The sequence below is a fragment of the Labrus mixtus genome, chromosome 18, assembly GCF_963584025.1.
Source record: "Labrus mixtus chromosome 18, fLabMix1.1, whole genome shotgun sequence".
In the NCBI taxonomy this organism is placed as follows: Eukaryota; Metazoa; Chordata; class Actinopteri; order Labriformes; family Labridae; genus Labrus; species Labrus mixtus.
Window position 1 is genome coordinate 6,339,675 of NC_083629.1, and position 25,713 is coordinate 6,365,387.

The 25,713-nt window shown below is 43.2% G+C and overlaps 1 protein-coding gene across 1 annotated transcript in view; it reads left to right on the top strand.

The window, feature by feature from the left end:
- Positions 1 to 804: 804 nt before the first annotated feature.
- Positions 805 to 25,713, top strand: part of clmna (calmin a) — a 40,296-nt gene continuing 15,387 nt past the window's right edge. The window contains exons 1-2 of the mRNA XM_061062619.1: positions 805 to 1,242; positions 24,237 to 24,298. Coding sequence (XP_060918602.1) covers positions 1,158 to 1,242; positions 24,237 to 24,298 — 147 coding nt within the window. The 5' untranslated portion in view covers positions 805 to 1,157. The remainder of the gene's footprint in view (positions 1,243 to 24,236; positions 24,299 to 25,713) is intronic.

Genomic DNA, 25,713 nt, shown 5'->3' on the forward strand with positions numbered 1-25,713 from the left:
GCAGGTTCACCTGCATCCAGTTTGCACAGCTCATCACAGCTGATGGACAGAGTTTAGGCTACGTTCAAGGAAACATGGATTCTTCTGCACCGACTGAAGCTGAACATTTTGCCAAACTATCTCAGAACGAAACATCACACGTTTTCTTTTTTTCTAAATCAAACCCTGATGCACTATCAATATTTTCAATGAGCAAAAACGCACTTGAACAATCTTCCTTTTACATGTAGGTCACACTTGTTTATAATAAGTATACTTGTTTACTTATTGTGTAAAATGTTTTCTAAAAATGAAATAGGCTACTGTAGTTAGATATCTGACACCAATAATAGTTTTAAATGACATGGTGGCTAATTGTGATGAAACTTTTGAAATATTTGGTTTCTACGGAGCCACCGAAGACCCAAAAAGTTAAAAATATGTTTATATATATATATATGTATATATATACACATATATAATATATATACGTATATATATGTATATATATATATATATATATTGTTCGCATGTTAGACATGTGCACAAGTTAATATGTTGTGCGCACAATATAATAACAAATGCGCAAAAAAAAAAGTTTTTTTTCTTTACATTTTGGGACTTAAGGGGCTCCGTAGGATTCTAAAAACTGAATATAAAAAAATGTCATTGAAAAGATGTTATTGTATTTCTACTTTCTTCTTTCACTTCTTGTGTATCTGCTGGTGTTGTGGCTTGTGTGTGTGTGTGTGTGAGAGTGAGAGAGAGAGAGAGAGAGAGGAGGGAGGGGTGAGGGAGAGAGAAGTGGGCGGGCTCTGGATCAGCTCCATCCCACCTCTCGGAAATACCCACCAGGTGCTGCAGCTCCTTCCTCCCCGCTCTACGTTTATCTCTCCGGGCTGTCCTCTCGGAGCTCCATCTTTCCCCTCGCTGTCCGGGCTCGAAGTCCCGGTGTTACATCCCGGTGAACGGCAGAGAGATGACCGGTCGGTGAGTGAACCCGTCCCGTTACTTATCTCCGTGTCTCCGGCTTGCATGGCTCTCCGTCGGCCGGTCGGACAATAGAGTGCCCGCCTGCCCGCTGCAGCAGAGCCGCTTCTCCTCCTCCTCCTCCAGCCGGGGGGGGGGAGCTCGCTGACTGATCCTGCCCGGGACTCCTGCACTCTCCGCGGCTCAGGATGGCCGGACACGAGTGGGAAGACTGGTTCGAAAGGGAGGAATTTATCGGACAGATCAGCGACATGCGGGTGCAAAACCTGCAAGGTAAGAGCATCCCGGTTCTCCACTTGTTTTCTCCGCTGTTTGATAACAGTGTGGTGCGGTGAGTGGCCTGGCCACGCATGCACAACCTCCACGCAGGACTGAGTGAGTGCACAGAGCGACTTTCAGCTGCGTTTACTTTCTGATTCCAGAACTTTGGACCTGGTTTCTCTGCAGCCACGAGTCCGAAACTTTCCACACCGAGCTCTCAAATAGATCTGCGTTTACTCCACTGCTCTCTTCAGGCTACACTCTGGAGTTTAACTATTTAAACTCAAACTACTGTTGTATGGAGGCTTTGAAGCCAGTGTGCAGCTTCATGCGTAAAAACAAAGTGTAAACAGAGTCTGTTCCTTCGGAGGCTCTGTGACCCCCAGTGCTGTTAAAAAAAAGACCTGAAGGTTACTTTGTGTTGACAAACGATGTGCAGCTAATATAAACAACTTCATTTATTAGTGGGGTGTGAAAGTAGAAGTGAAAAGAGATACTTGCAGGGAGATGAAAAGTCACAGACATTCATAAAACACACACTTAAAAAAAAAAAAAGAGAATAATGGTGGAAATGAGAAATTGCAACATTTATACTCATGAAAATGATCAGTACGTTCATTTCCTCAGGCTGTGTCGTTCCTTTATGGTCGCTTGTAGGACAGAATGAGAAACTTGGACAGCTGATTGTCCATCATGCATCAGATCAGTAACATCCTGCAGGTCATTCAAGTCCTCTTCACGCTGTGATGCAGCAGGTTCAGTTCAAGTCTTTCTTTCTATTCAAAGCAAAATGAAACACATCTTTTAAAAATAAACTATGACTCTGTAACTCTGCGTTGGTCGTCTGCAATGTTACCAAATCACTCTTTCAGTCTCCTAATGCTGTAAATTATAAACCTTAAATTCCTCTAGAACTCCTCTAAAGTACCCGCAGAGGAGAGGAGATGTTGTTGATTTATCTAACAGATGGATGTTTGAGAATTTAGGAGAGTGACAGTGAGTTCTCAGGGATGCATCGCTTCAACTTTCAGACGATATCGGGCCTGTTGACAGAAATTGGCACATCATCAAATAATGTGGAATGAACCGATGTCAGTAGCCGATGTTTATTTGTTGTGCAAAATCAATGCAATGCTGACATCTAGGACACATAACTACTGATTCAGAGAAGAGGTTTTTTATTGGGCAGATGGAGTCACCTGTTGAACAAACTCTGACTTGTTTTCATTGTCAAACATGAGAGGCATTGTGGGAGTCTTGCACACAAAAAAAGTCATGATGCAATCTGCTAATTTTGTATTTCAAACATCGTCCCTGATATGGGCCCTGATTTTCCCAGTCATTGAATCTCTGCGAGCTGTTGATGCTCCCTGACTGTCTCCTCACTAACAGCCCACATTGCTACAAAGCTGCATCACTCTGCTGCTCTATTCTCTGCTGCTGTGGGTGTACAAATTGTTCTCTGCCTCTTCAGTGGATTTATTCCTGTAAGACTGTGGGAGCAAACTGACAGAGAACCAGGATGATCCCCATGTTCACTGTTCACAGGTTTCTGATATAATCCCCCTGCTTTTTTCTTTCCTGTTATCAAAGCTTAAATTCACTTACTGGCTTTTCTGTAAAACTGCCACCACGTCTCGTGCACGTTGTATTAGTGGGATGATTCCCTCAGGTGTTATCACTTGACTGAAGTTATCTGTTTTTGCACGGAAGGTTAAAGGAGCAATCTGTAAGATATCTACTGATTTAAATGATAAACTGACCTCACTATATGATCAGACATTAAGGAAACATGCTATGTTGAAGTGCTGGCTTCTCTGACAACAATGCAGCAGTCAGTATGTTCTCCTTCTAACTTTAGATTCTGGTCCTGAATGCTCTGGATTTGTTTGGACCAGAGAAGGTAGGCGGTTTTAAGGCACCCCCACACGGCCGTTTTGGAGGCCCCTCGGTTTGCCAGATATGAGAGCAGTTATCAGGTCAACAGGTGTTGCAGCGATGGAAGCGGGCAAGAGAAGTGGTTCAGATAGAAGTGATTGTACCCGACCTAAAAAGCCTCTGCATGTTTCTAATAAGCTCCACGAGCAGAAACGTGCTCAAACTAGGATCAATATTGGAGATGCTTTTGAAAAATGGAGAGAGGTTAGAACACAGAAAGGTTTACAGACCGATGCAGAGCTGGATAAACACTGAAGCTTCAGTGTCCACCACATGGTGACCTGTGTGAACATCAACTCTAGAGAGAGAGGGGGCGAGATAAAACAGGAGTCTTCAATGTTTAGAATTTGGACTGCAGTACCCATTTTAAACACTAGGTGTCAGTTTTACATATTTCTCCTTTAAGTAACATTGAAGGCCTTTTATGTGCAAACACATGTTGGCACACAGCGTAGACTGCAGGGATACAGACCAACATATCAGATATATTTCAGGAGTCTGAGATTGTCTTGACTTTTAGTTTTGAACTGGAGTGAACCTGTGACTCATGTATTGCAGTTTAAGTGTTGCCAGTGTGCCAAACGCGGCTTTGGAAAGATTAGAGGAGCAGACTAAACAATTGCTCTTTAAAGTGGAAGTAATTGACTTAATGAGCCGTGGTGAGAATGAAAGCTTTGTTCAGCTCGAACAGGGATCAACCCAAACACTGCAACAGGCAACAAGCTCTCCTCGGCTCGTACACTCAAACCGCCGCTGTGTTTTATGTGCTGGCAGAAGAAGAATGGTTCTAACAACAAGATGGTATGATGAAGTGTTAATAACAAGGCCTGCAGGACTCAGTGCAACCACACCATTCTGATTAACACGATAAAAATACAGCACTCTTTCTACCATGCCTCTGAAGTTGCAGGTTGCAGAATCCATCAAGTTTAAAACACAGACTGTATAAAACATGGCTGTAGTCTCTGTGACGTCACCCATTGGTCCCTGAAGAGGTATAATCATGAAGCCCAACGATGGCAGTCGACATATTGAAAATGCTATCTCCACATTACTTTGGACTCTTTGCCTTGAAATAATCAGAACAGATGAGTCTCAAACATCTTTTTAAACCCGATCACTTGTCATGAGTAGAGAAACGGGAGATCAAATCCGACCCTCTCTGCAGGGAATCGACACACGCATGAAAACAGCAGACTGAGGAAGAAGAGAGGCTCAAATTCCACCAAAAGTTTGAATTAATTTCAACGTCCTTTTGTGACAAATTAAAACTTTTTGTTGCATTTGAGCAAGTGTGCGGGCATGTCTTCCTTCCTCATAACTTAAACCTTTATCAGACATATCAATGTGCTGCTGCTCCCTTCTTTCACTGTCGAGGTTATGAAGATGTTCTTTATGATAATGAAATATGATCTCACTGGATGAAGATGGATGAAGTGCCCCCCTCCTTCCCCTTCCGCGTGCCAAAAACAACACACGGGGTGATCACAGTGGACTGTGTGGGTCTTATTACACCTGGTGAGCAACCGTTGCCCTGGAAACAGAAAACTTTGAATTACAACACAATCCTGGCTTGAGTCATTAAAAACACACACAGAGGTTGAAATGTTCTGGAAGGCGCCATCGATAAGAAACACTGTTACAAACCTGCAGAGCTTGATTCTGTGATTTGTTTCCTCCTTTCATGATATCGTCTGTATCCACTCACTCTTAAAGAGCGTTTGACTCATCACTGATCCACTTCAGCATATCGTAAAACAGTCCAGTTGATTGATGATATTAACACAGTTTGAGTGATGTGGAGGTATTCAAATAGTTTTATTGCCTCGCCGTAGTGTAAAGAAATGGTCACATCTAATCCAACACATCACGCTGCAGGAGCAGTCTACATTTGGTTGGACAGAGTTAATATGAGCTAGTGTGTGTCCAGCCAATAAGACTGTGATAAACTGACTGCAGCAGAAGCCTCTGCTGGAGTCTCTGCAGGGGTTTGTGCTCTAATGAGAAGGCAGCAGATTCTCTCTGCATGTCCGCTGCACGACGGCGACATCGCTGCCTGAAGCTTTTTCCTCTAAACTCTGCTTCTGGAAGAGCTGCAGAAGTTTCAGTGCCTTTTCGTCCGTTATCCTCTGTGGCAACTCAGGGACTAGACGGAGCTGTCTGATGAGGCTGTGATTCTGTGAAGCTGGGCGAGCAGCGAGCGCTCTAAAACGACGGCCCCCGGGGCTGTTACATAACGCCCGATGAGACGAGAGCAGCGAGTCCCTGAGAGCAACATTCCCACATCACACTGCCCACACAGCACACACACACACACACACACACACACACACACACACACACACACACACACACACACACACACACACACACACACACATTGCCTCCCACCTCTTCTCTCTGGGTAGCTGAGCTGGTGTTCGGTCTTTTCTGCAGGTTGAAAGAGGACTCATTGGATGGTCTTAAACTGGTTGATTATTTTCCGATGACCGCGCCAGTCTGATGATGTCATCAAGGTTATTTTAGAGACTTTTGAGAGAATACCTACAAAAGTGTGTTGTATCTTTTGCTCTCACTTGAAGCACACTTTCATGTCCACGAGTACAGATTTTTAACATAAACTTTATTTAAAATCAAGGATCTAATTATCCCAACTCTATGTCCTAAAAACATCATAACCCTGTGTTCACACGTGTACAATAACAAGCGGACCATAATGTGTGATGCACGAGGGAAATGCTCTCTAATTGGTTGGAACTTGAGACTCTCGACTCCTGCTTGGCTGACGCTGCCTCAAAGACACTTTCCAATTTCAACATGGGCAGACAACTAATTGGATTGATTTTGGCTCTGGTCTGGTCTCACTTTTATGAATTAAAACAGACATGCACAGTTAAGTGGAGCTTTTACCATCAGGCCATTAAACTGGACTACTGTCCTGGTCCCAGAACAAGCACAGAAGGAGAATCAATTTACTGACAGAAGTCCAACTCCTCTACAGTAGGTGGCGGTATTCCCTCCTCTCAGCTAGTTACTGCTGGACCTTCTTCCTGTTGACCTGTTACCAGTGTTGACCACATTGTAACAGTCAGGGTCCGTGCCTCTTGGTTAGCTGTGTTTTTGAGAGTGTTGGAGAGAGTTCGTTAGCCAAAAGTGCACAACCGCACGTGTCTGCGGTTTCCACAATGCTGGTCCTTTATTACAAACTACCTCAACGGAGCACGGTAATACGACTACTATTTTATCATACATGAGCGCAATAGCGTCACTGTTGAGTTGAGAGGCAAAAGGAAAGCTGGAGGTTTATTACAGACAACCGTCCATGGCAGAAGAGTCGCTCAATCTAAACTTCGAGGATGAAAACAAGGTGCCATCTAGTGACGTCACTCCCCTAGTAACTAGGCAACAAAGGATGTCTTAAAGGTACACTCCAGAATTTCAACTATTACAACGCCACATACCAAATTATGGAAAAACAAGTGAGCAAGCAGCAAACTGTCTGTATGTCGAACGGTGACATCATGGACGACTTTACAGCGTTTAAGCCGTTGGACTTCCAGGTCAAAGTCCTGCACGGGAACTGTGGAGCATGCTCAGAACCCTAGAGGCCAGTTTTGGACGATTGAGGTGAATACATACAGGAGTAAATGGACCAAAGAATCAAGAATCCACGTTGAGGTTAATTTGATTGGAGACCGAAATAGAGCAGGATAAACACGAGACCTCACAGGTCTGGACTGTGTTTGGACCGTCTCTAGGTTACAGCTTGTCTGAGATGTGAGGAAACGTTTATGGAGAGCGAGGCCAAGTTACACAAAGTTTCTATTTAAAGAATGTTCTGACTGAAAACGTAGAACAGAACAGTTTTAAAAGCCTTGAAAACAGTGACAGGTGTTGGTTTGTGATAAGAGCACGGATCGTGGTGTACCGGCCTGGACCTGACCCTGAGCTTCAGCCTTCAGTGACGTGAAGTTTTAATCATTAAAAGTGTCTGTACAGAGGGGTTTTTATCTGGTCTCCTCTCACCTGGATGTATGAGGTGGTGATTTCATGTGTAGCTGTAGGAAAGGTGTGTACACTCACTATCCGTCTATATGTACATGTCGGCTGCTCAGGATCCCCTGATAGCGTTTATTTCAGCTGACCTCATTTATTTTCCTTCATGTAAAGAATCTCTTACATTCAGCTCTTTTGATGACGACGTCTTGTTTCACACTCTTCTTCTACAGTACATTAATGGCACAAAACATCATACTAACAACAGAGCAGCTTCAGCCTGTCCTTCTGCAGATTCTCTTTAAATCTACTCTACATGTGGAAGATAACTTAGCTAATATCAATCAATCATTATTTGTATAGCGGACATTCATAAGTGTTATCTCAAGACGCTTTACAAAAGAGCATGGGGGATAATATGCAGGAAGGATTTCTTCTTTGTATTCCTCTCGTTCCTGTTGTCCACACTTCCTTGCCGCTGAGGTGGAGGTCGGAGCAGGCCGTGCATGAATGAGGACGGCGGTGGTTGTGGGGACGACACAGTCCGATGTCAGAGATGTTACAAGAAATATCTTGTGGTTTGAATGTATTTCTATCAGTCTGGTGTCAACGTTGTCAGAAAGAGATTCTGTGGAGGTATTTGCCTTCATTTGATTGGACAGTGGATAGAGTAGGTAATCATGGGAGGGAGAGGGAGAGAGAGAGTGGGGAATGTGATGCGGATAGGATCCACAGGTCGGACTTGAACACGGGCCGCCTGCTGTGAGGACTACTGCTTTGGTACATGGGGCGCGACCTAACCGCTAGGCCATCTGTGCCCCTTGCGTTCACCTTTATACAAAAGATAATTTGTATGAAAATACTTTCATGTACCTTTGAGTTCTAGGCCATTTCTAGGTCTCGTTCAAGAGAAAGTTTTTAAGATAAATCTGTGCAGAAAAAGACCGAGGTGAAACAATACTCGAGAAACTTCTTTTCAAACATTTTAATGACTTCATTGTGCCGTCATTGTAATTAACAACATCGACCTAAGACTGAGAACAGCACCTTAGCTTAGCTTGAATAAACAGAAAAAAGGCAATTTGTTAATCTCCAGAAAAAAAAAAACTTGTGAAGGATTCCCCATAAAACACCGTGCTGAACACGACCTGCGGTGTGCCAGGCGGAGTTCAGACAGGCCAAACAAAAGACCCCCACCTCCTCACCCAGTCCCCTTTGAGATCTGTTGACTCTCCTCGTCTGATCCAGACTGTCTGCAAGCAGCAGTGACAGCTCGGCTCTGATGCTCACATCGGGCACAATGCGGCGTTCTTGAACGTGCGCCCAATCCTTCCACCTCCAGGAGACGCAGCCTTCACAAACTATTCTGTGATGTTCTGGAGGTTAAGGGGGGGTGGAGAAACACAAAGGTCCTTCTCTCTACTTCATCTCCTCATCCCTTTTGAATTTCCTCCTTTAGTTGTTCCTGCAGCAACGCTTTTATAAACACTTTCAGATGCTCGTTGGTTCTCAGAAAATAAGCTTTCTGTGTTTAACCCCCCGCCCGAGGCTCAATTTTACAGAGTAGCTGCAGAATTTGTGACGAGGCAGCACACGCTACACACACACACACACACACACACACACACACACACACACACACACACACACACACACACACACACACCGTCACAGCTCCCTTCCTAAAGCTTGATGCTGTTAGCGAAATCATTTTGCATGCTCACAGATTGCTCTGTGGGCAGATTCTCCTCCACATACTGCAGCTCTTAAAGCTGTATTCACAAAACCATCTTAACCATTAGAGAAGTTGTTTACTGGCCCAGTAAGGGGGGGATAAGTCCTAACGCGCACTCGTCCAACTAACCAGTCTAAACTGGTTTGTTTTGGTTGTCAGAGGGATTCAGAAACATGTCAGAGCTCAGAGTAGCTCCTACAGCACGTTAAAGACAATGAACCACCAGATCTCTGAAGACAGTTACTCAGCTTTCTGGAAATGAAAAAAAGAGAAGTGTTGGGACCCTGACATGAGGGGGATGAATGCTAGTTGGAGGGGACCCAAATCATTTTTTTCCTTGGACTCCAACAGACTGTATTGATGGGTGCGGGTCTAGATCGTAGAATTTAAATCGTTCTGGTTTTTGTTTGTTGTGAAAGTAGTATTGGTCACGGGTGTTTCAACGAGCACTTGCAGGTCAAAAATCTGTCCGGAAAGAAAAATGGGCAGAATGCAATCTGACTGTGATGCTTCGTCCGCCACTTCCGCATGTCTTACCTCAGTAGACCCCCCCCCCCCCCCCCCCCCCCCCCCCCTCCCGTCTGACAGGGATAGTCTCCCGCTGTGTGGAGCAGCCAGGTCAGGAGAATATCTAGAGCAGTCCTCCTGAAATGATCTAGATATTTTCAGGTGTGCATGTGTGAAAACGGCTTTAGACAGCGAAGTAAAGATAGGTATTACTCTCCTTTTACAACGGTTTGACATGATGACCTCGATGATGTTTTGGTCAAATTTACCAAAATATTCAACATAAAGACCATCAGACTTAATTTCAAACTGTAATTAGACACTGAAGTCTTAATTTGATTACTTAAGCTTTCAGCAGCGCCTCCTCAGAAACGCCAGCAGCTAAAGACAATATGATGAAAGGAGGTTCTCAAAGGATCGACTGAAGCTCCACAAACGGGTTAGCTCCGAGTGGAAAGGAGAGGGCTAACAGAAGCTGCAGCAGCCTGCAGAGTTCCAGACTTTGCATGTAATATTAATTTGCTTAAACAAAGCAGCTGCTGCTGCTCGTCTCTGCTGAGGTTTCAGTCCAGGGAGAAGTCGTTCAGAGAGTCTCTCTCCGCCTCACATCCAGAGCTCCATTTTTGGTTCATTAGCAGAAGATTGAGGTCAAAACAGCCGGAGGGCTTCAGGGTTTAATTTAATAAATGGGTCAAATTCAGATTTTGATTCAGATTGACTTTTTTTAAGGCAATTTTTTTAACTTCTGTTGCACTCCTGCTGAGTTTTATCCAGACTTGTTGTTTAGTTTCATCTTTGATTCATGTTTTCTTTCACATTCTCTCTCCATTCATTCTCAAAGAGCAACTCGCTCGTCCGTCAGCTTATTCAGAAACACTTTAAAAGAACTGACTTACAATCACCCAGTGCCTCTATGGATGGAAATATCAGCCTGCAGCTGATGCGGATATTCATGGTCATGGGAGGATGGATTACTCTTGAAGTACTGGGTCCATTATTAATAAAACATTTTAAAGCGATTCAATGAAAGAAAATGAAGAGCTGTCTAATGCCTTGAGTAAACTTGATTTTTTAAAAACAGGTACATGAACACATGACATCAGCCTTGTGTATCCTGTAGTGGCTTTTAGAGCGTTGGTTGTGCAATATGCATTTAACCACTAGGAGCAGCGTAGGGTTGTATGGCGATGAGAGCGGATGTGACAACCTCGGAGACACCTGAGAGCCGCTACATCAATGGAGGAAAGTTTTGAAGAAAAGTAAATAGATCAAGTCTGCAACTATCGCCGTGATCTTAGAATTACCTTTAGATAAACCTCCTCGAGGGGCGCCATGTTTGTTTACATTTCACTGTGGAAATCCAGAATCTCTACTATGATGTTGTACGCGTTCTGATTTATGTAGTTCTCCCTCTAGAGGAATCCTCCAGTAACACACCTTGTATATATCAGGAGGTTGTCTACACATATTGTACGTGTGGTTCAAATGAAGATATATATTAAAGAAGCAAAATCAAATCTGCAACTTTATGGAGTAAATCTACCTGTGTCTATATTCCGATCCTATAAGATCCTCCTCTCTCTATGTAAGGGAACTGAAACTGAAAACCTGGGTTATAAAGTGTCCCAGTTGTCTCAGTGTAGGTGTGCAGATGTGTGGGCTGACAGTTCACATGATGAACACACAGATGATGAGTAAGCACCTGGTTTGTGTGGGGGAGGTGATGAAAGAGCCGCACAGAAGGGACTGAAGGGATCCATAAAGTCTTTCATAAAGTCTCCTCTTTGCTTTCAAATCATGACCCGAGGATACATCATCTCTTTTGACTTTAGAGCTGGGAGATACAGTTCCCCGTCTGCCCTGCAGTGATTGAACGGCTTAACGTGCTCGGTGACAAAGTCCTGAAGAGTCTTTGAGTTAATTTACAGACAAAGCCAATGTAAGCTAACATTATCCAACATCACAGACCTTTAGCAAACAAACAAGAAGTGAATAAGTTACAGGTAGCAAAACCACAAGCTCAAACTTATTAAAGATGGAGCTGAATGGGGTTAAAGGTCACATATTCTCCTCCTTTTCATTCAGTTTAAATAAGTCTCAGAGCTCCCCAAAACATGTGTGTGAAGTTTCTTGTTCTAAATCCACTCTGATCCTGTATTTGATCATGTCTATAAACCCCTCTATTTCAGCCCTGCTCAGAACAGGCTGTTTCTGTGTCTGTAGCTTTAAATGAAAAAAATAAAAAAAAGTGAGACCAAATATTTCATCGACTAAACGACACATTGATTAATCAAGGAAACAGTTGTCAGATTAATCGTTGGGGAAATAATAGTTTCTAGCAGCCTTCATCAGCAACAAGATGCTTTAAATATTTTTCAGTCTTTACTCGAGTTGTGACATCTCCGGTATACCAACCACCTTTTAGGCAGACAGTAAGTTGAGTGTGTTATTTTCAGTTGTCACATTGCAGCTGACATAAATTCCTCTTGTCTTGTGCAGATTAGCTCTTTCTGTCTTTACACAGTAATTACCTGTGAACCTGCAGCCTGAGAAGTGCTCAGAAACCGGTCTGAAGAGAAGCTCCTTTTATAACACAATGCCCACTTCCCCCTCTAAAAATACTTTGCGCCTCTTTTTAAAAGGTCAGTGGTTATATTGTGCGATAAACCTCCTCGTGGGTTATATAAGCCCGGGGTTGGCGGGCGCTCTCTCTTTGGTCTCTCCAGTCTATGATCGGTGGTGGAGGCTGCTTCTTTTTTTTTTTAATGAGATGCAGGTGGTTCCACTGCTCACAGACGGTGCTCGATGCTAACGCTAACTCTGAAGCACAGTTGACTTCAAAGGGTTAACACAGACAGAGAGCCGTGTGTCTCACCACTAAGAGACAATGCTCTCAGGTTGACCTGCAGCCCCCCCCCCCCCCCCCCCCCCCCCCCCCCCCCTCCGGGATGTTCGCTGAGCAGGTACAGAAAAAACTAAATAACACACACACCCACCAGGGATTGCTTTTCAATTTTGCAGCACTTCAGCGTGAGCTGCTGAGTCTCTCACTCCTTATGTTTCACTTTGTTTCCCCTCACAGTCAGAAATACTTTCCTCGTGCTCATGTTTTTCCTCTTCTTCAAACCAGGAGCAGCAGTTTCTGAAGAGCGCACACAATGCTCCGTTTACCTTCGAGCACCTGTTTGAAACACATTTATTTTCTATCCAAATCCAGCCCTCCTCTATAAACTTTGGGTCGTGTTCCCGTAGTTTCAGTTGATCCTTGTTCCTCAGGTGTTCCGTGTGCTTATCCATTAAATCTCCTCCCCCTGATCTTGGTTTGAAAAAGCTGCAGGTTTGTGTAATCTGCACCGTGTTTATTGCGGGATGACATCAGACAGCGTGAGTTGTGTTGAGCTCTCAGACAGGCTCTCTCTGATCTGATCTGAGGGATCACTGAGCTCTAATCCCTTTGTGTTGTCTCCAAGTCTGCCGTGTTCTTCAGTCAGGTAGAAGGGCTCAGGAGATCTTTTTATTCTGCCGTCACTTTAAACACACGTCACCTTAATAATCGGGGTTGTATCATTCTTCTGAGGATGAAATCACACTCGGTTTATTGAAGTTCTCAGAAACTCAAAGGTTGTAGAAACACTCGAGTCAAAGACATCATCCACAGGTATTTAAAGTCTTGTTTTTGGGATTCTTGGAGCCAGAAATCTGTTTAGAAAGAAAAAAAAAAAAGGTGGCCTTTTCCAACTGTTGAATATGAAGTTTTTAACCACAGACTGTAAATGAGAAGGGGATGTATTCACCTTAAAGTCAACCGCTGGTTCAGAGACTATCATAGTGGTTTTCATGAGAGTCAGAAGTGACCCTATATTTAGATGAGAGCGATACTAGGTATGGCTTTGCATCACTCCTGGCTGACGGCTCACTATGGAAACAGCTTTTGGCCTGAGGGGGAAGCAGGCTTCAACAAAAGGTACTTTACAGAATATGAACAGCCAACTTGTCAGAGACTGTGTCTGAAACCGAAACAACATGTACGCCTACTGCCTACTACACACTCACAGATTATATACTGCATACTGCTAACCTGACCATTAGTGTGCCTTTAACAACATACAAAACTACGAGTTAGGTGACTTTGATCTAGTCTGAGCTACACTGGATAAGAGAGCTATCAAGCTGGCATGACCATACAATAAACACCTGTTCCTTACTAATACAGCTACGTAGTCATTTTTATATAATCTTACATGATATCAACTTTATTACAGTATAGTAACTAGAGGTGGGGAAAAAACGATACAGCATAGTATCTGGATATTTTGAGTGGCGATCTTATTTTGTCTCACGGCCGCCAAGGATCGATATTTGTAATATATGAATAGCAAATATGCTTTTTTAGTTTTTAATTGCTGAAAGGGTTGCACAATTCATTTTGAACAAGTTGCATTGTTTGAAATTCAAGTATAAGTTCGATTGGACTGAAATACTAACAGTTCAGATTGTGAGGGGCATGCAGCCTTTTACAGGGTGAGATGAAAAGACTGAGAATGTTTTCTTATTTGACAAGACAGTTCTTGATTCAGTTTAATTTTGTGGAAATGATCTGCAGTTAAACTAAATTATATTGTAAAAAATTCTCAGCATTTCACAAAACCGTTAAAATCGCAATAATATCTTATCCCGATAATATTGTACTGTGGGGCCTCTGGTGATCCTGACCCTAACAGTTACTTAAATACCGCTAGTTGGCGAGCTCTGCTATTGGATAAAGTGAGAGCTGCATTGCATGTTGGGGTGGTTTAGTGTAACCAGTGTGCTTCCGTTTTATACTTTAAAAAGTCCTGGCCAGAACATACTGCACAGTGAGGTTATATTTAGTGTGAATAGTGTGGGGCGGCAGTAGCTCAGCCTGTAGGGACTTGGGATGGGAACCAGAGGGTCCCCCGGTGCGGACCGCCTCTGGAGTTTGGTCTGGTAGCTGGAGAGGTGCCAGTTCACTTCCTTGAGCATAAGTGACAGACAAAACATGTCCTTCGACTGCAATTTTGTGTTAGCATGCTAATGTTAGCGCTCTTTAGTTAGCTCGTAGCTTCACATTGCATGATTCAAATAATCAGTGAGTATGTTCTTCTTCTTCTCTCTAATTCTTGACTAAAACAGCTTTTATACACAAGGGGAGGAGCCGGCCGTCCTGTCCATGTAAACATGGCTCTGACAACAACACAGCCAGCAGGACTCGAGCTTCTCACTCATTGTAGACAGTCATGACTCAGATAGTATAGACTTGATTTCTTCTATATTTATGGGTAATATGTCGCACACTCTACCTTTTAAAGAAAGGCTGGCGCAGGATGTATTCCAGGGCTGAAACATGTGACCTATAGATTGTATAGTTTTGATGACTTCAGGACTTTTTTAAAAAAAAGGGAAAAGGTGCTGAATATACCCCCATAAATCACCTTTGATTACATCATCACCACTCATGAGTTGAGACTTCTCCAGCAGCCTGTGTGTTGTTATGAGGTGTCACCCAGACACTCAGCTTGGTGTTGAAGCATCCCGACTGATATGTACGAGTGATTAATGAGCCTCAGGCAGCGTTACTTAACATGTAAACTTGTTTTTGACGCCTCCATGGAGATGCCTTTAAAGTGGTTCAAGCTGATAACTAAAGCTTCCTATATTCTGATGGATCCTCAGTCCTCCCACACTCATGAAACCCACTACATCCGTACATTATTCTGTCATTAAACCTGCAGCGAGGAGCTTTTATCTTCTGATAAACCCTCAGCTTGTTTGTGCTGAACTCCCTTATCGTTTGGTCGAGCACTCTGTGATGATAGACATTAAAAGGATGATGTCTCTGTGCACAAAGGAGCTCTCAGTGTGTAGATCTTTAATGTAAGTACTTATGGCTCGACTGAAGGACTTAAAGTGCTGCTGTTGACAGATGGTTATAAAGTATTTTTAAAAGGAAACAGCAGGAAACAAAGCACGCTGTCCTTCTTGGTGTGTGGGCTAAGATAAGAAACAGTTTGTGCGGTAAGGGGGCAACGACACGAGGACGAGGACTCTCCTCCGGCCACTGACCATCACTTACACAAACATGCTGACCAGATCACAGCGAGGATCATGTTTCTGTTGTGCAACTAAAACTAGATGCTTCAGAGGAAGAACGTCTCGGACATTTGTTGAATTCTTAGAAATGAGACGGTTTAGAACAGATTTACTGTTTGAGTAACGCTGACATGGTTTTGGACCTCTGCAGATCCTCTGATCTTCATCACTGAACGAGAGCGTTAAGAGTGTTTGATGGATGTTAGATGAGCACGGCTGTAAATCCCCTCACTGAAGCACAGACAGGACTCGACAGTCTGGACGTCCTACCTGCTCATTATCCCGCCTCGTGGTTTCAGTGATGACGTAACGCTCAGAGCCAAGCGTGTTTAAACCTCAGTGGGTCATGAGACCAGAGCGGGAAGGTTAACCCTTCAAACAGGTAAGCCCTGTGAGGAAACGCCGCTGCAGGTGCTGACTGGCTCTCGTCTTATCTTTCACTTTTTATTACAATCACATGAAATACTTCAAATGGCTCTTTGGAGCGTTTAACAGTCTTCATGGACGCCTTCCAACAGGAAGTCATGATGCTAGTCATGAGACGACAGCAATAAAAACACCAAAAAATGACCTGAGCTGACCACGTTTAAAAGATGTATCACTCTCAGAATTTAACATCAGCATTAATGAGAGTGTGAACAGTTGTTTTTTGATTTGATATTGTTGTGAATGAACTTTGGTCAGAGGCTTCCTGCTGTGGGGCAGCTGTGGCTCAGTGGTAGAGTCGGTCGTCTCTAAACTGGAAGGTCGAGAGTTCGATAACCAGCACCTGCTTCCACATGTCCGATGTGTCCTTGGGCAAGACACTTAACCCGCTGCTATGTCGTATGACATTGAATTTGAACGGGGATCTAGATCTGGAACGAGAATGGGACTTTGCATGGGACTATGAATATGTATGAATGTGTAAACTCAGAAAAGACTTTGCCTGTGGGTTTGTCTTCATTCCATTTCAAATGTCTCATTGTTTGCATGATGAGGTCTTTATATCGTTTTATTGATCATAATGTTTCTGGAATAATTGATCTGAGTACGTCGACCTTCAGTGGCTGTCTGTAGATTTTATAATCCTCTTTAAAACGATCTTAAATTACCAACAGAAGAAGCTCAAACATTTCTTTTTTTCAGTGGAAAGCTTTGACCTCCATCGTTCTAATAATCATGTTGAATGTCGTGGTTACTTTACATCAAATATGTATGACTTAATAGCCAGAGAATATCTTACATAATACATACTTTAAATCGCTCCTAGAAACGACATCATATCAGAAATACAAAAACAAAGAGGGTATTTATTTTACAGAGCTCTGGAGGAGAATCATTAATAATGTTATGGCTTCATTATAAGTCTAGAAATTGTGACAAAAAGAAGAAATCACTCTTTATATTCATATTACAGTTAGTCTATGTGTTTTCTTGATACCATGATTTGAGCTCGTGTAACAGTGATTATCTCAAAGATCTGAGCGTGTATTATCTCCTTGCTCCCTTCTTGATGTGAATCTGTGAAGACAAACAGGTGAGATGATGATTCAGAGAAGAGGAGCCTCTCGGTGAACTGTGCCGTTATGTAATCTTCTGCATGATGCGGCGCTGCAGTGTGCAGGGAAGCCCCTGTCGCTGCCGCTGCATGAATATTTCAACGCGACAGCTCTCCTGTATTTTTTATCCCCCTTACCTCGGGGAATATTCAGATCCTCTCAGTCTGATGACGGGGACGTGCAGAGGAACAATCACGGACGCTCATCTCCTGAGTCTGTGTTCAAAGTGAATGTGAGGTGTGTGTGGGCGGCTCCAGAATATCAGTAGGCGTCTGTTTTTTCTACTGTTTTTTTTTTACTGAGTGGGAGAAGTCGTCTTCGTGGCTCTAATTGGCACCGAGGGAAGCTGAATGACAGGACAGAGTTTAGGTGCTGCGGTGTTCAGCTTAGAGACCGAGCTCTGAGCTCTGTTTCTAGACTGAAAACTGACCAACCAAACATGTGACATGTCTTTTTAGGCTGACTTGATAACAGTGTCGATGGATTCAAGTAACTTGTGTGTGTATCAGAGCTCTAACCGATGTTTGAAACTGACCTCACTATATGATCAGACATTAAGGAAACATGCTATGTTGAAGTGCTGGCTTCCTGAATGCTCTGGATTTGTTTGGACCAGAGAAGGTAGGCGGTTTTAAGCACCCCCACACGGCCGTTTTGGACGCCCCTCGGTTTACCAGATATGAGAGCAGTTATCAGGTCAAACCAACAGGTGTTGCAGCGATGGAAGCGGGTCAAGAGAAGTGGTTCAGATAGAAGTGATTGTACCCGACCTAAAAAGCCTCTGCATGTTTCTAATAAGCTCCACGAGCAGAAACGTGCTCAAACTAGGATCAATATTGGAGATGATTTTGAAAAATGGAGAGAGGTTAGAACACAGAAAGGTTTACAGACCGATGCAGAGCTGGATAAACACTGAAGCTTCAGTGTCCACTACATGGTGACCTGTGTGAGCATCGACTCTAGAGAGGAGGGGGCGGGGGGACAGCTCTCTACAATGTTTTGAATTTAGACTGCAGTACCCATTTTAAACACTAGGTGTCAGAGTTACATATTGCTCCTTTAACTTGTTGGAAAATATGTAACCACCACAAGAATCTATTTCTCAGCCTCTTTTTTTCTTTTCATGACATGCTCTTGATTTATCACCACAATGCAAACTCATAATGTGATTGGTCAATCAATGGCGCCTGCTGAGCCGCGCCTCATGAGGCGTCTTGTCTTTTAATTAATGAAGTCGCTTAGTGATGGTATGATGAGTCCCATCAATCATTGAACACACACTGTGTGATTGTTTGTGTCAAGCTGAGCCTTCTAGCTGCTGAGATGATTGGCTCACGTTGTATTTATTACCAACACATCCCTCTTATCAGTTTTTTATTATTATTTTATGACTTATTTGCACACATTAAACTGCATCACTGCAGATACTGAGAGAGCACTAAGAGATGATCAGCAGAGGTTAAAGGAGTGGCAGGCTTTAAAACAGGATCAGTCACAACTTAACAGACATAATAGAGGGAAATAAAACATTAAATAACATCATAAATAACAATAATAATACGAGCTAAACACTTCCAGAATGGATACGAATATCAACATGTATAAGACATGCTCTCTGGAGTTGATTCAGCGCAGACCCTGCAGACATCAGAAGTCCTGGTCCTCCTGCCCCTGTTCCCAGGCCCCTCCTCCCTTCACAGTACCAGCTCTTGGCTCGGTCCCAGCTATGAAGAGTGGAAGCTTAATGAATGAAAAAGGCTCGCAGGCAGTCGTCATGGTGAGGGGAGCCCCATTAATAAATTCCACCCAGGACTCACATGAAGACCGGGGCAGTCCTGCACACAGACACAGTGTCATTGTGTGGAGATGCCTCTGTTTCTGTTTGAACTTCAGAAACGCATAAGAGGTCGATGAGGAAGGTCGCAGGCCCAGACGTTTAGAGAGAAATATAAATAGTAGCTCCATCTCTTCTGTCGGTGCACCACTTCTATTCTTCTCCTCGTTTGGGGATTTTATGAGTTTGGGTCTCTGTTGGTAATCAGTCACCGCAGAGTGACACCACATCCGTCTCTCTGCTCGATGACCTTGTTCACTTGCCCCAAACAACGGATATAAATAATGATGGATGGTGTTTGTTGGACCAGAGTCATGATATCAGAATTTTAAACTTCAATATGGTTCTTATCAAAAGGTAATAACATTGATTCTGTTTTTTTGGTACCATGGCAACACAAACAGCCCCCCAGTGTTGAGTCATTCATCTTTATTAATTACTAAAGAAGCCGGCTAACTCCTGCACACTGTCGACGTTTACTCTAACACAGACAGTGCTCTCTGTCTTTCTCTTGCAGCAGCTTTTGGTTAAAAATATGATTGAGTTGATACCGGTATAGTCTAGGGGTTAGTGTGCGTGCCCCATGTTCAGAGTCTTAAGGTCTTGAGAGTGGGCGACCCAGGTTTGAATCCGACCTGCGGCTCCTTTTCCCGCATGTTGTTCCCCCCTCTCTCTTTCTCTCTCTCTCTCTCTCTCTTCTGACTCTGTCCATAGTCCTATCTCTAAAATGAAGGCATAAAGAAAGCATTAAGAAAGCATAAAGAAAAATTGGAATTGAAAAGGATTGAATGTTTTTGACAAACTTAACGACGACAGTCAAAGAGGATGAGATCTAGTTTTATTTCTGACAAATACTTTGATAAACTCTCAAACCAGCAGTCAGATTTCAATCCAGTAGAAAGAAGAATTGCACAAAGATATTTTTGTACAACCTTTTGGACTTTGGGGTTGTGAAGTTGTGGAGTGATGGTTCTTCTTGGTCACTTTCTGCCACAACAAAGAGCTATGAAGCTTGAGGTTAAATACTTAAAAACATTGGGTCCTGTCTAACACCTGACGCAGAGTGTAAATGCTAGTGTCATTGTAAGATAACGACTAACGCAGGTGTCATGCCCACTATCCACATTGTGTAAGCAGTAAATGTACTAGCACCCATCTGTGTGCTCAGGGTGTGTGGGTGTCATAATGAGGTGTAATCAGGTGCACAGGGTGACACATTGCTCCCTTCAGGCAACAAAAACCTACTGCACCCTAAACCAACAAAAACCTGGTTTCAAATATAGTTTTCCATGCTGGATCTGTTTGCTCCCTGCGCCACTTTGCACACAGATGAATATTCTAATCTGAGTTGGACACGCCCTAAAGACACTTGCACCAGGTGTTTCAAACGACGCACCTGACATTGTTTTTTTAAAAAAAAGATTCTTTGTTCTGCACTTTTGGTTCCTGCAGCCAGCGATTCTTCTGAACACTGATGCTGTTTGTTTTCCCGTTAACTGAGCTGCACAGTCAGAACAGGCTGGTGTGTATAAAACTCTGCAGGATCAATGTATGAGCGTAGAGTCCACACACACGTTTGTACAAACTAACGAGGCGGTACATACAGAGGCATCATTAGGACTCTTCTCTTCATGCTTCTGGGCCTCAGAATAAATGATCAAACAGAAAAACAAACACGCCCCTCTTATATATTTTCTACTGTGTGTGCAGCTTTAAGAATTAATGATCACAAATCCTGCAGCACGCACCACTTATAAGTTTGTGTATTTTCCATATTACAGTGAAAACACCTCTGTAGTCATTATGTAATTTGTCACTGTGGGAGCTCTCTCTCAGTCAGACTTGTCAAATCTGACTCTCTGTGACTTTTAGAAGGAGTCCTTTATGTGCAGTAAAATATATAGCGTTTTTTAAGCTGATGTCATTTTCCAGGTGAAGCGTCCAAAGTAGAGCTCTGGTTCCTGTTTCAGCGTCTTTAAAAAACCAGAGTGTTTGACACTTTAATGAAAGATTAGCTCACAGTTTCCGGTCCCGCTCTGATACGTCATGTGTGTTTTCCTTATGAATGAACCATATTGTAAGAGCTGGTCGTGATTTATTTAATTCAAGGGGCCAAGAGTGTGGTCATTTAATGTGGTCGCTCTGTTGTACTGGTGGAGCTGAGAGCATGCTGTTACAGCCAGGTACAACTTCCTCACTGTGCTGTTGCTTTTTTGCTCGGTTAGAAAAAAGAAAAAGCAATCTGTACAGAAACTATCAGAGGGGTAAACAGTAACTGCAGATACAGTCTTTGGCCTAGTCCACACGAGTCATCAAAAACTATTTTTTTGACAACACTTACAGGCGATCTCATCACACTCTGTCCTTCACTGTGCGGGCGAAGCAGCTCACTCAGAGACCGACTGCGATGTCCTTTAACCATTTCATTTTCAAGTTGTCCCACCAACCCGAAGTCCGACCGGGTCTCGTCCAAAATCAGCAGGGTTTTTGTCGTCTGAGTGTCGTATGAAGCGAAAGTGACCTCCGTCGTCCAATCAGGCGTCTCCGCTCGTCAACATAGTGGGAGAGTAACTGTGTATGTGTGTGTGAGCATGTTAAAAGTCCAGTTAGCAACGTTTACGTCTGCCGTCGCACTAATCTCATGTAAACAAAAGTGACAGTGTCGCACAATGACGTCAAATGGAGGAGAAACCGGCGCACAGCCTGACGTTACAAGAACAAAACTCAGTTTTCCCATCGACACAGAAACACCTTCAACAGAGTTTCTGAACACGTTCACCCTGGAAGGAGTTTTCCAAAAGAAAAAGCTACATCTTCAAAAATACCAGCCTACATGTGGACTAGGCCTTGGTGTTTAAATCTGTATCAAAGATAAAAAATGTTTGGGCAGCATCTCTGACTCCAGCTCGTTAATGTGTTCATGTCGACAAATCTCAGACTCCTCTGAAAGCTCAAACATCTGTGCCACTTTGGTCGAATGGTGCAGCTTAAAATCTCAAATTACGATGCCTGACTCGAGCCTTTTTAGGATGCATTCAACAGTGCATTTAGCATTAGCATGGTAGCAGAGATTTAAGGAGTTAATCTGTGATAGGGTGCTGTTGTGCATGCAGACCATAGACTGTATGTTACCTACAGTCTATGATGCAGACTTTGTGTTCAGAGTGGAGGGTGTAGACTTGTTGCTTATAGTCTGCGACTGGTGCATTTGCAGACATGTTGCATGAAAGCTTGATGACGTGATTATGATTGAGTAATCTACTCTGTTTGTCACATTATTGTCACAAACAGTTGTTTGGAGTTTCTCCTTTAGTTTGAAGTGTATGGTTGTTTTTATTTCTAAACATGCTCTTCATTTTCATCTTGCTCATTTGGCTTCAGGCTGTGTCTGTCACTTCTTCTCTGTCTTCCTCTCTCTCTCTCTCTTCTCTCACCTCCTTCCCTCCCTCCCTCCCTCCCTCCCTCCCTCCTCCACCTCCTTGTTTCTGCTCTGACAAAGATTCATGCGTTAAAGTCTTCTCAGCTACGCCTCTTGAATACAAACTCGGAGAACAGGCGGTGAAATGTCTTTTTTTTGTTAGAAAGCACCACGCTGCAGTCCCATGAACGAGGCACGTTAAACAATCATTGGCCCAGTCCTCCTCATGCCACTGCTCTACGGCTCACTGTCTCTCCTTCAGGCTCAGTGAAGCCATCATAATATTCCACTGACCAGAGGAAGAAGAAGAAATCAATATCATCCTGCAGCCGACGCTCTCATTACCCTCGGTTTGTGTAAGGCATGAGTTGGCTCCAGTGAGCCGTACAGGACATTAAGATGAATAACAGCTGACTCTGGAGGCGTTTCCATGGTAGCAGAGTTCCTCGACCCCACCCTCTCTAGTTTGCCATCCCTACCCCCATATGTTTGCTCTCTGCACTCTGGTGCAACAGAGTCGGTCGAGACCAAAGCGCCTTCAGGAGGAAATCAATGAAAAGTCAACGGTCAACAGACTGCAGTCCCTCTCCTTTTATCAGAGAAAACATTAAACATGATTTAAACCACAGTAATGTTTACAAGAAGAGGACGTGACCATGATGATGTCATCTTTAGTTTGTTGACGTCTGTTTTCAAGCCACATTTTTGCCTTTAGCAGGTTGTCCTCATGTTTGTGCAGTAGTCATCGCAATAGGATAACAGATTGGATATGCGCTTTCATTCTTGTACAACAAAAATAAGATGGCCACGCCCTAAAAAAAAAAATACCTAGTGTTTAAAATGGGTACTGCAGTCCAAATTCAAAACATTGAAGACTGCTGTTTCATCTCGCCCCCTCTCTCTCTAGAGTCGATGCTCACACAGGTCACCATGTGGTGGACACTGAAGCTTCAGTGTTTATCCAGCTCTGCATCGGTCTGTAAACCTTTCTGTGTTCTAACCTCTCTCCATTTTTCAAAATCATCTCCAATATTGATCCTAGTTTGAGCACGTTTCTGCTCGTGGAGCTTATTAGAAACATGCAGAGGCTTTTTAGGTCGGGTACAATCACTTCTATCTGAACCACTTCTCTTGCCCGCTTCCATCGCTGCAACACCTGTTGACCTGATAACTGCTCTCATATCTGGCAAACTGAGGGGCGTCCAAAACGGCCGTGTGGGGGGTGCCTTAAAACCGCCTACCTTCTCTGGTCCAAACAAATCCAGAGCATTCAGGACCAGAATCTAAATTTAGAAGGAGGACATACTGACTGCTGCATTGTTGTCAGAGAAGCCAGCACTTCAACATAGCAGTGGGGGTCTCCAGTCTCCAGCACCGTTATTTTGGGGGTTGCAAGCTGGAAAGTTAGGGAACACCTTCTCTAAAGTTTACTCTGCTTTCTTTATGGTCTACTTGTCTCTAAATGTGACCATGATTTACAAACATTAGTTTATATATTTCACTCTGGTCCAAAGCTGTAGCATCATTTCTCATTAGTCTTATATTTTAAAACTAACTACCCTGAGTGAATGTGAAGCTCCTATGTGTTGAAATAAGCAGATTAGTGCAGCTGGATGGCGGCTTCCTGTTAAATATAATGTGTTGACAAGTCTTCTCTCTTTAATTTTCCTTAAAGGTATCTGTGATGTTGCTTCAGAAATGATTTTTTTCGTCAGGATGTTTAATTTCAAAGTGCAACAGATAGTTAAATGTAATATTTATTCTGTGTGCTCCCCATGATGCCGTGCCTTTGCTTCGTCAGTAAGCCTCAGGCGAGAGGTGATTCATACCCGCTTGCTTCTTTTGTCTCTCTGAAAAGTAACTGTGACCCTGACTTCAGTTTCCTGTTGACTGAAAAAATATGTTTTGTGTCTTTTTGTGTTGCAGTTGAAAGAGAAGTGGTGCAGAAGAGAACTTTCACCAGATGGATGAACCTGCATTTAGAAAAGGTATGTTGACATTCTGTCATGGCTGCAGAAAACACACAAACAGCAGGAGCAGTAATCATGGTTTCCACATGCCGTTATTACAGAGCTGCTCCCTCACCTCTCATTTACTAACTGAGCAGAATGGCACGTTTTTTTTTTTTTTTTTTTTGTCTTTTATTGTCACTCCGCCCTGAAGCCCAGTGCGGCTCCGTCTTCACCGCAGACCGCACGATGCTCGCTGTGTGCAGCGGAGACGTGTGCTGCACATAAACAACGCTGCAGTCTCGGAGAGTTTGAGGTGTGGCCCTGTGGAGACGCCTGCGTGCTGCAGTAAAGTTTCACTGGGCTGTAAAGTGTTAATCTGAGAGAACAGTGGTCATGTTACAGATCTACTTACCCCCGGGGTGGTCGTTTTCCTCTCAACACCTCCCTGTTAGCTGATGTATGCGAACACCTCGGCTGATTGGATGAGAGAGTCCGTCCTCCACGGAGTCACCGGAGAGCCGTTAAAACAGATTAAAACTGTAAAGAAAGAAGATACATGTGGAAGGTTAAAGAGGAGCAAATAGGTACCAAATGAAATGGTGTGAATAAATAACAGATTACATCTTCAAACACTGAAGCTTAAAAAAACATGACTCCATCTTTTATCTAATTTAGAAAGTTATACATCCTGCCTGAAAGGTTTTGGATCAATCAAGTGTCCATCTTTCTCCCTCACTACAAAGTCACACCTTATCATGCTAAATGTCTGACAAACACTTCTACATTTATAGGCGGCTTATATTATATATGTATTGAAGTCCTACGAGGCAAATAGGGGAAAAACATTGTGATCCTTTTTCCATGTTTCATCTGAAGGATTTTCTTTCCTGTGTTTACGACTAAAGAAAAGGTGAATTCTTCTTCCATTCTTTTATTTTTCTGGCCCTGAAATGAAATCCGAAAAACACGCTCACCTTCAGTAACTTCTGTGGGTGCTGAATCCTCGACCACAAAATGTTTTGAAGGTTTTTCAGGACAGTGCACCAAATCCACTCTTTTTCTCTTTAATGCAATAAAACAATGAAACAAGGTGAAAAAGGGTTGTCAGTGGAGTGAAAATACGATTTTTTTAAGAATCTGATTTCTAGGTATTTTTTGGTAAATTGCAAATGGCCTTGAAATTTTTTTTTTGTTTTCTAGTTTTCAGATTACTCAAAGCGCTTTTACACTGCAAGTCACACCTACACATTCACACACTGATGGTAGAGACTGCTGAGTAAAGGAACCATCAGAAGTAACTAATCTCATTCATACACATTCACATGCTGCTGAAGTATTGGGAGCAACATGGGGTAAAGTGTTCGATGTGTCTTGCCTTAGGAAAAAATCACCCGCTTGCTTTCACACATGCATTGACCCCGGCATGATATTTTCAGAATTGCATTCATGTG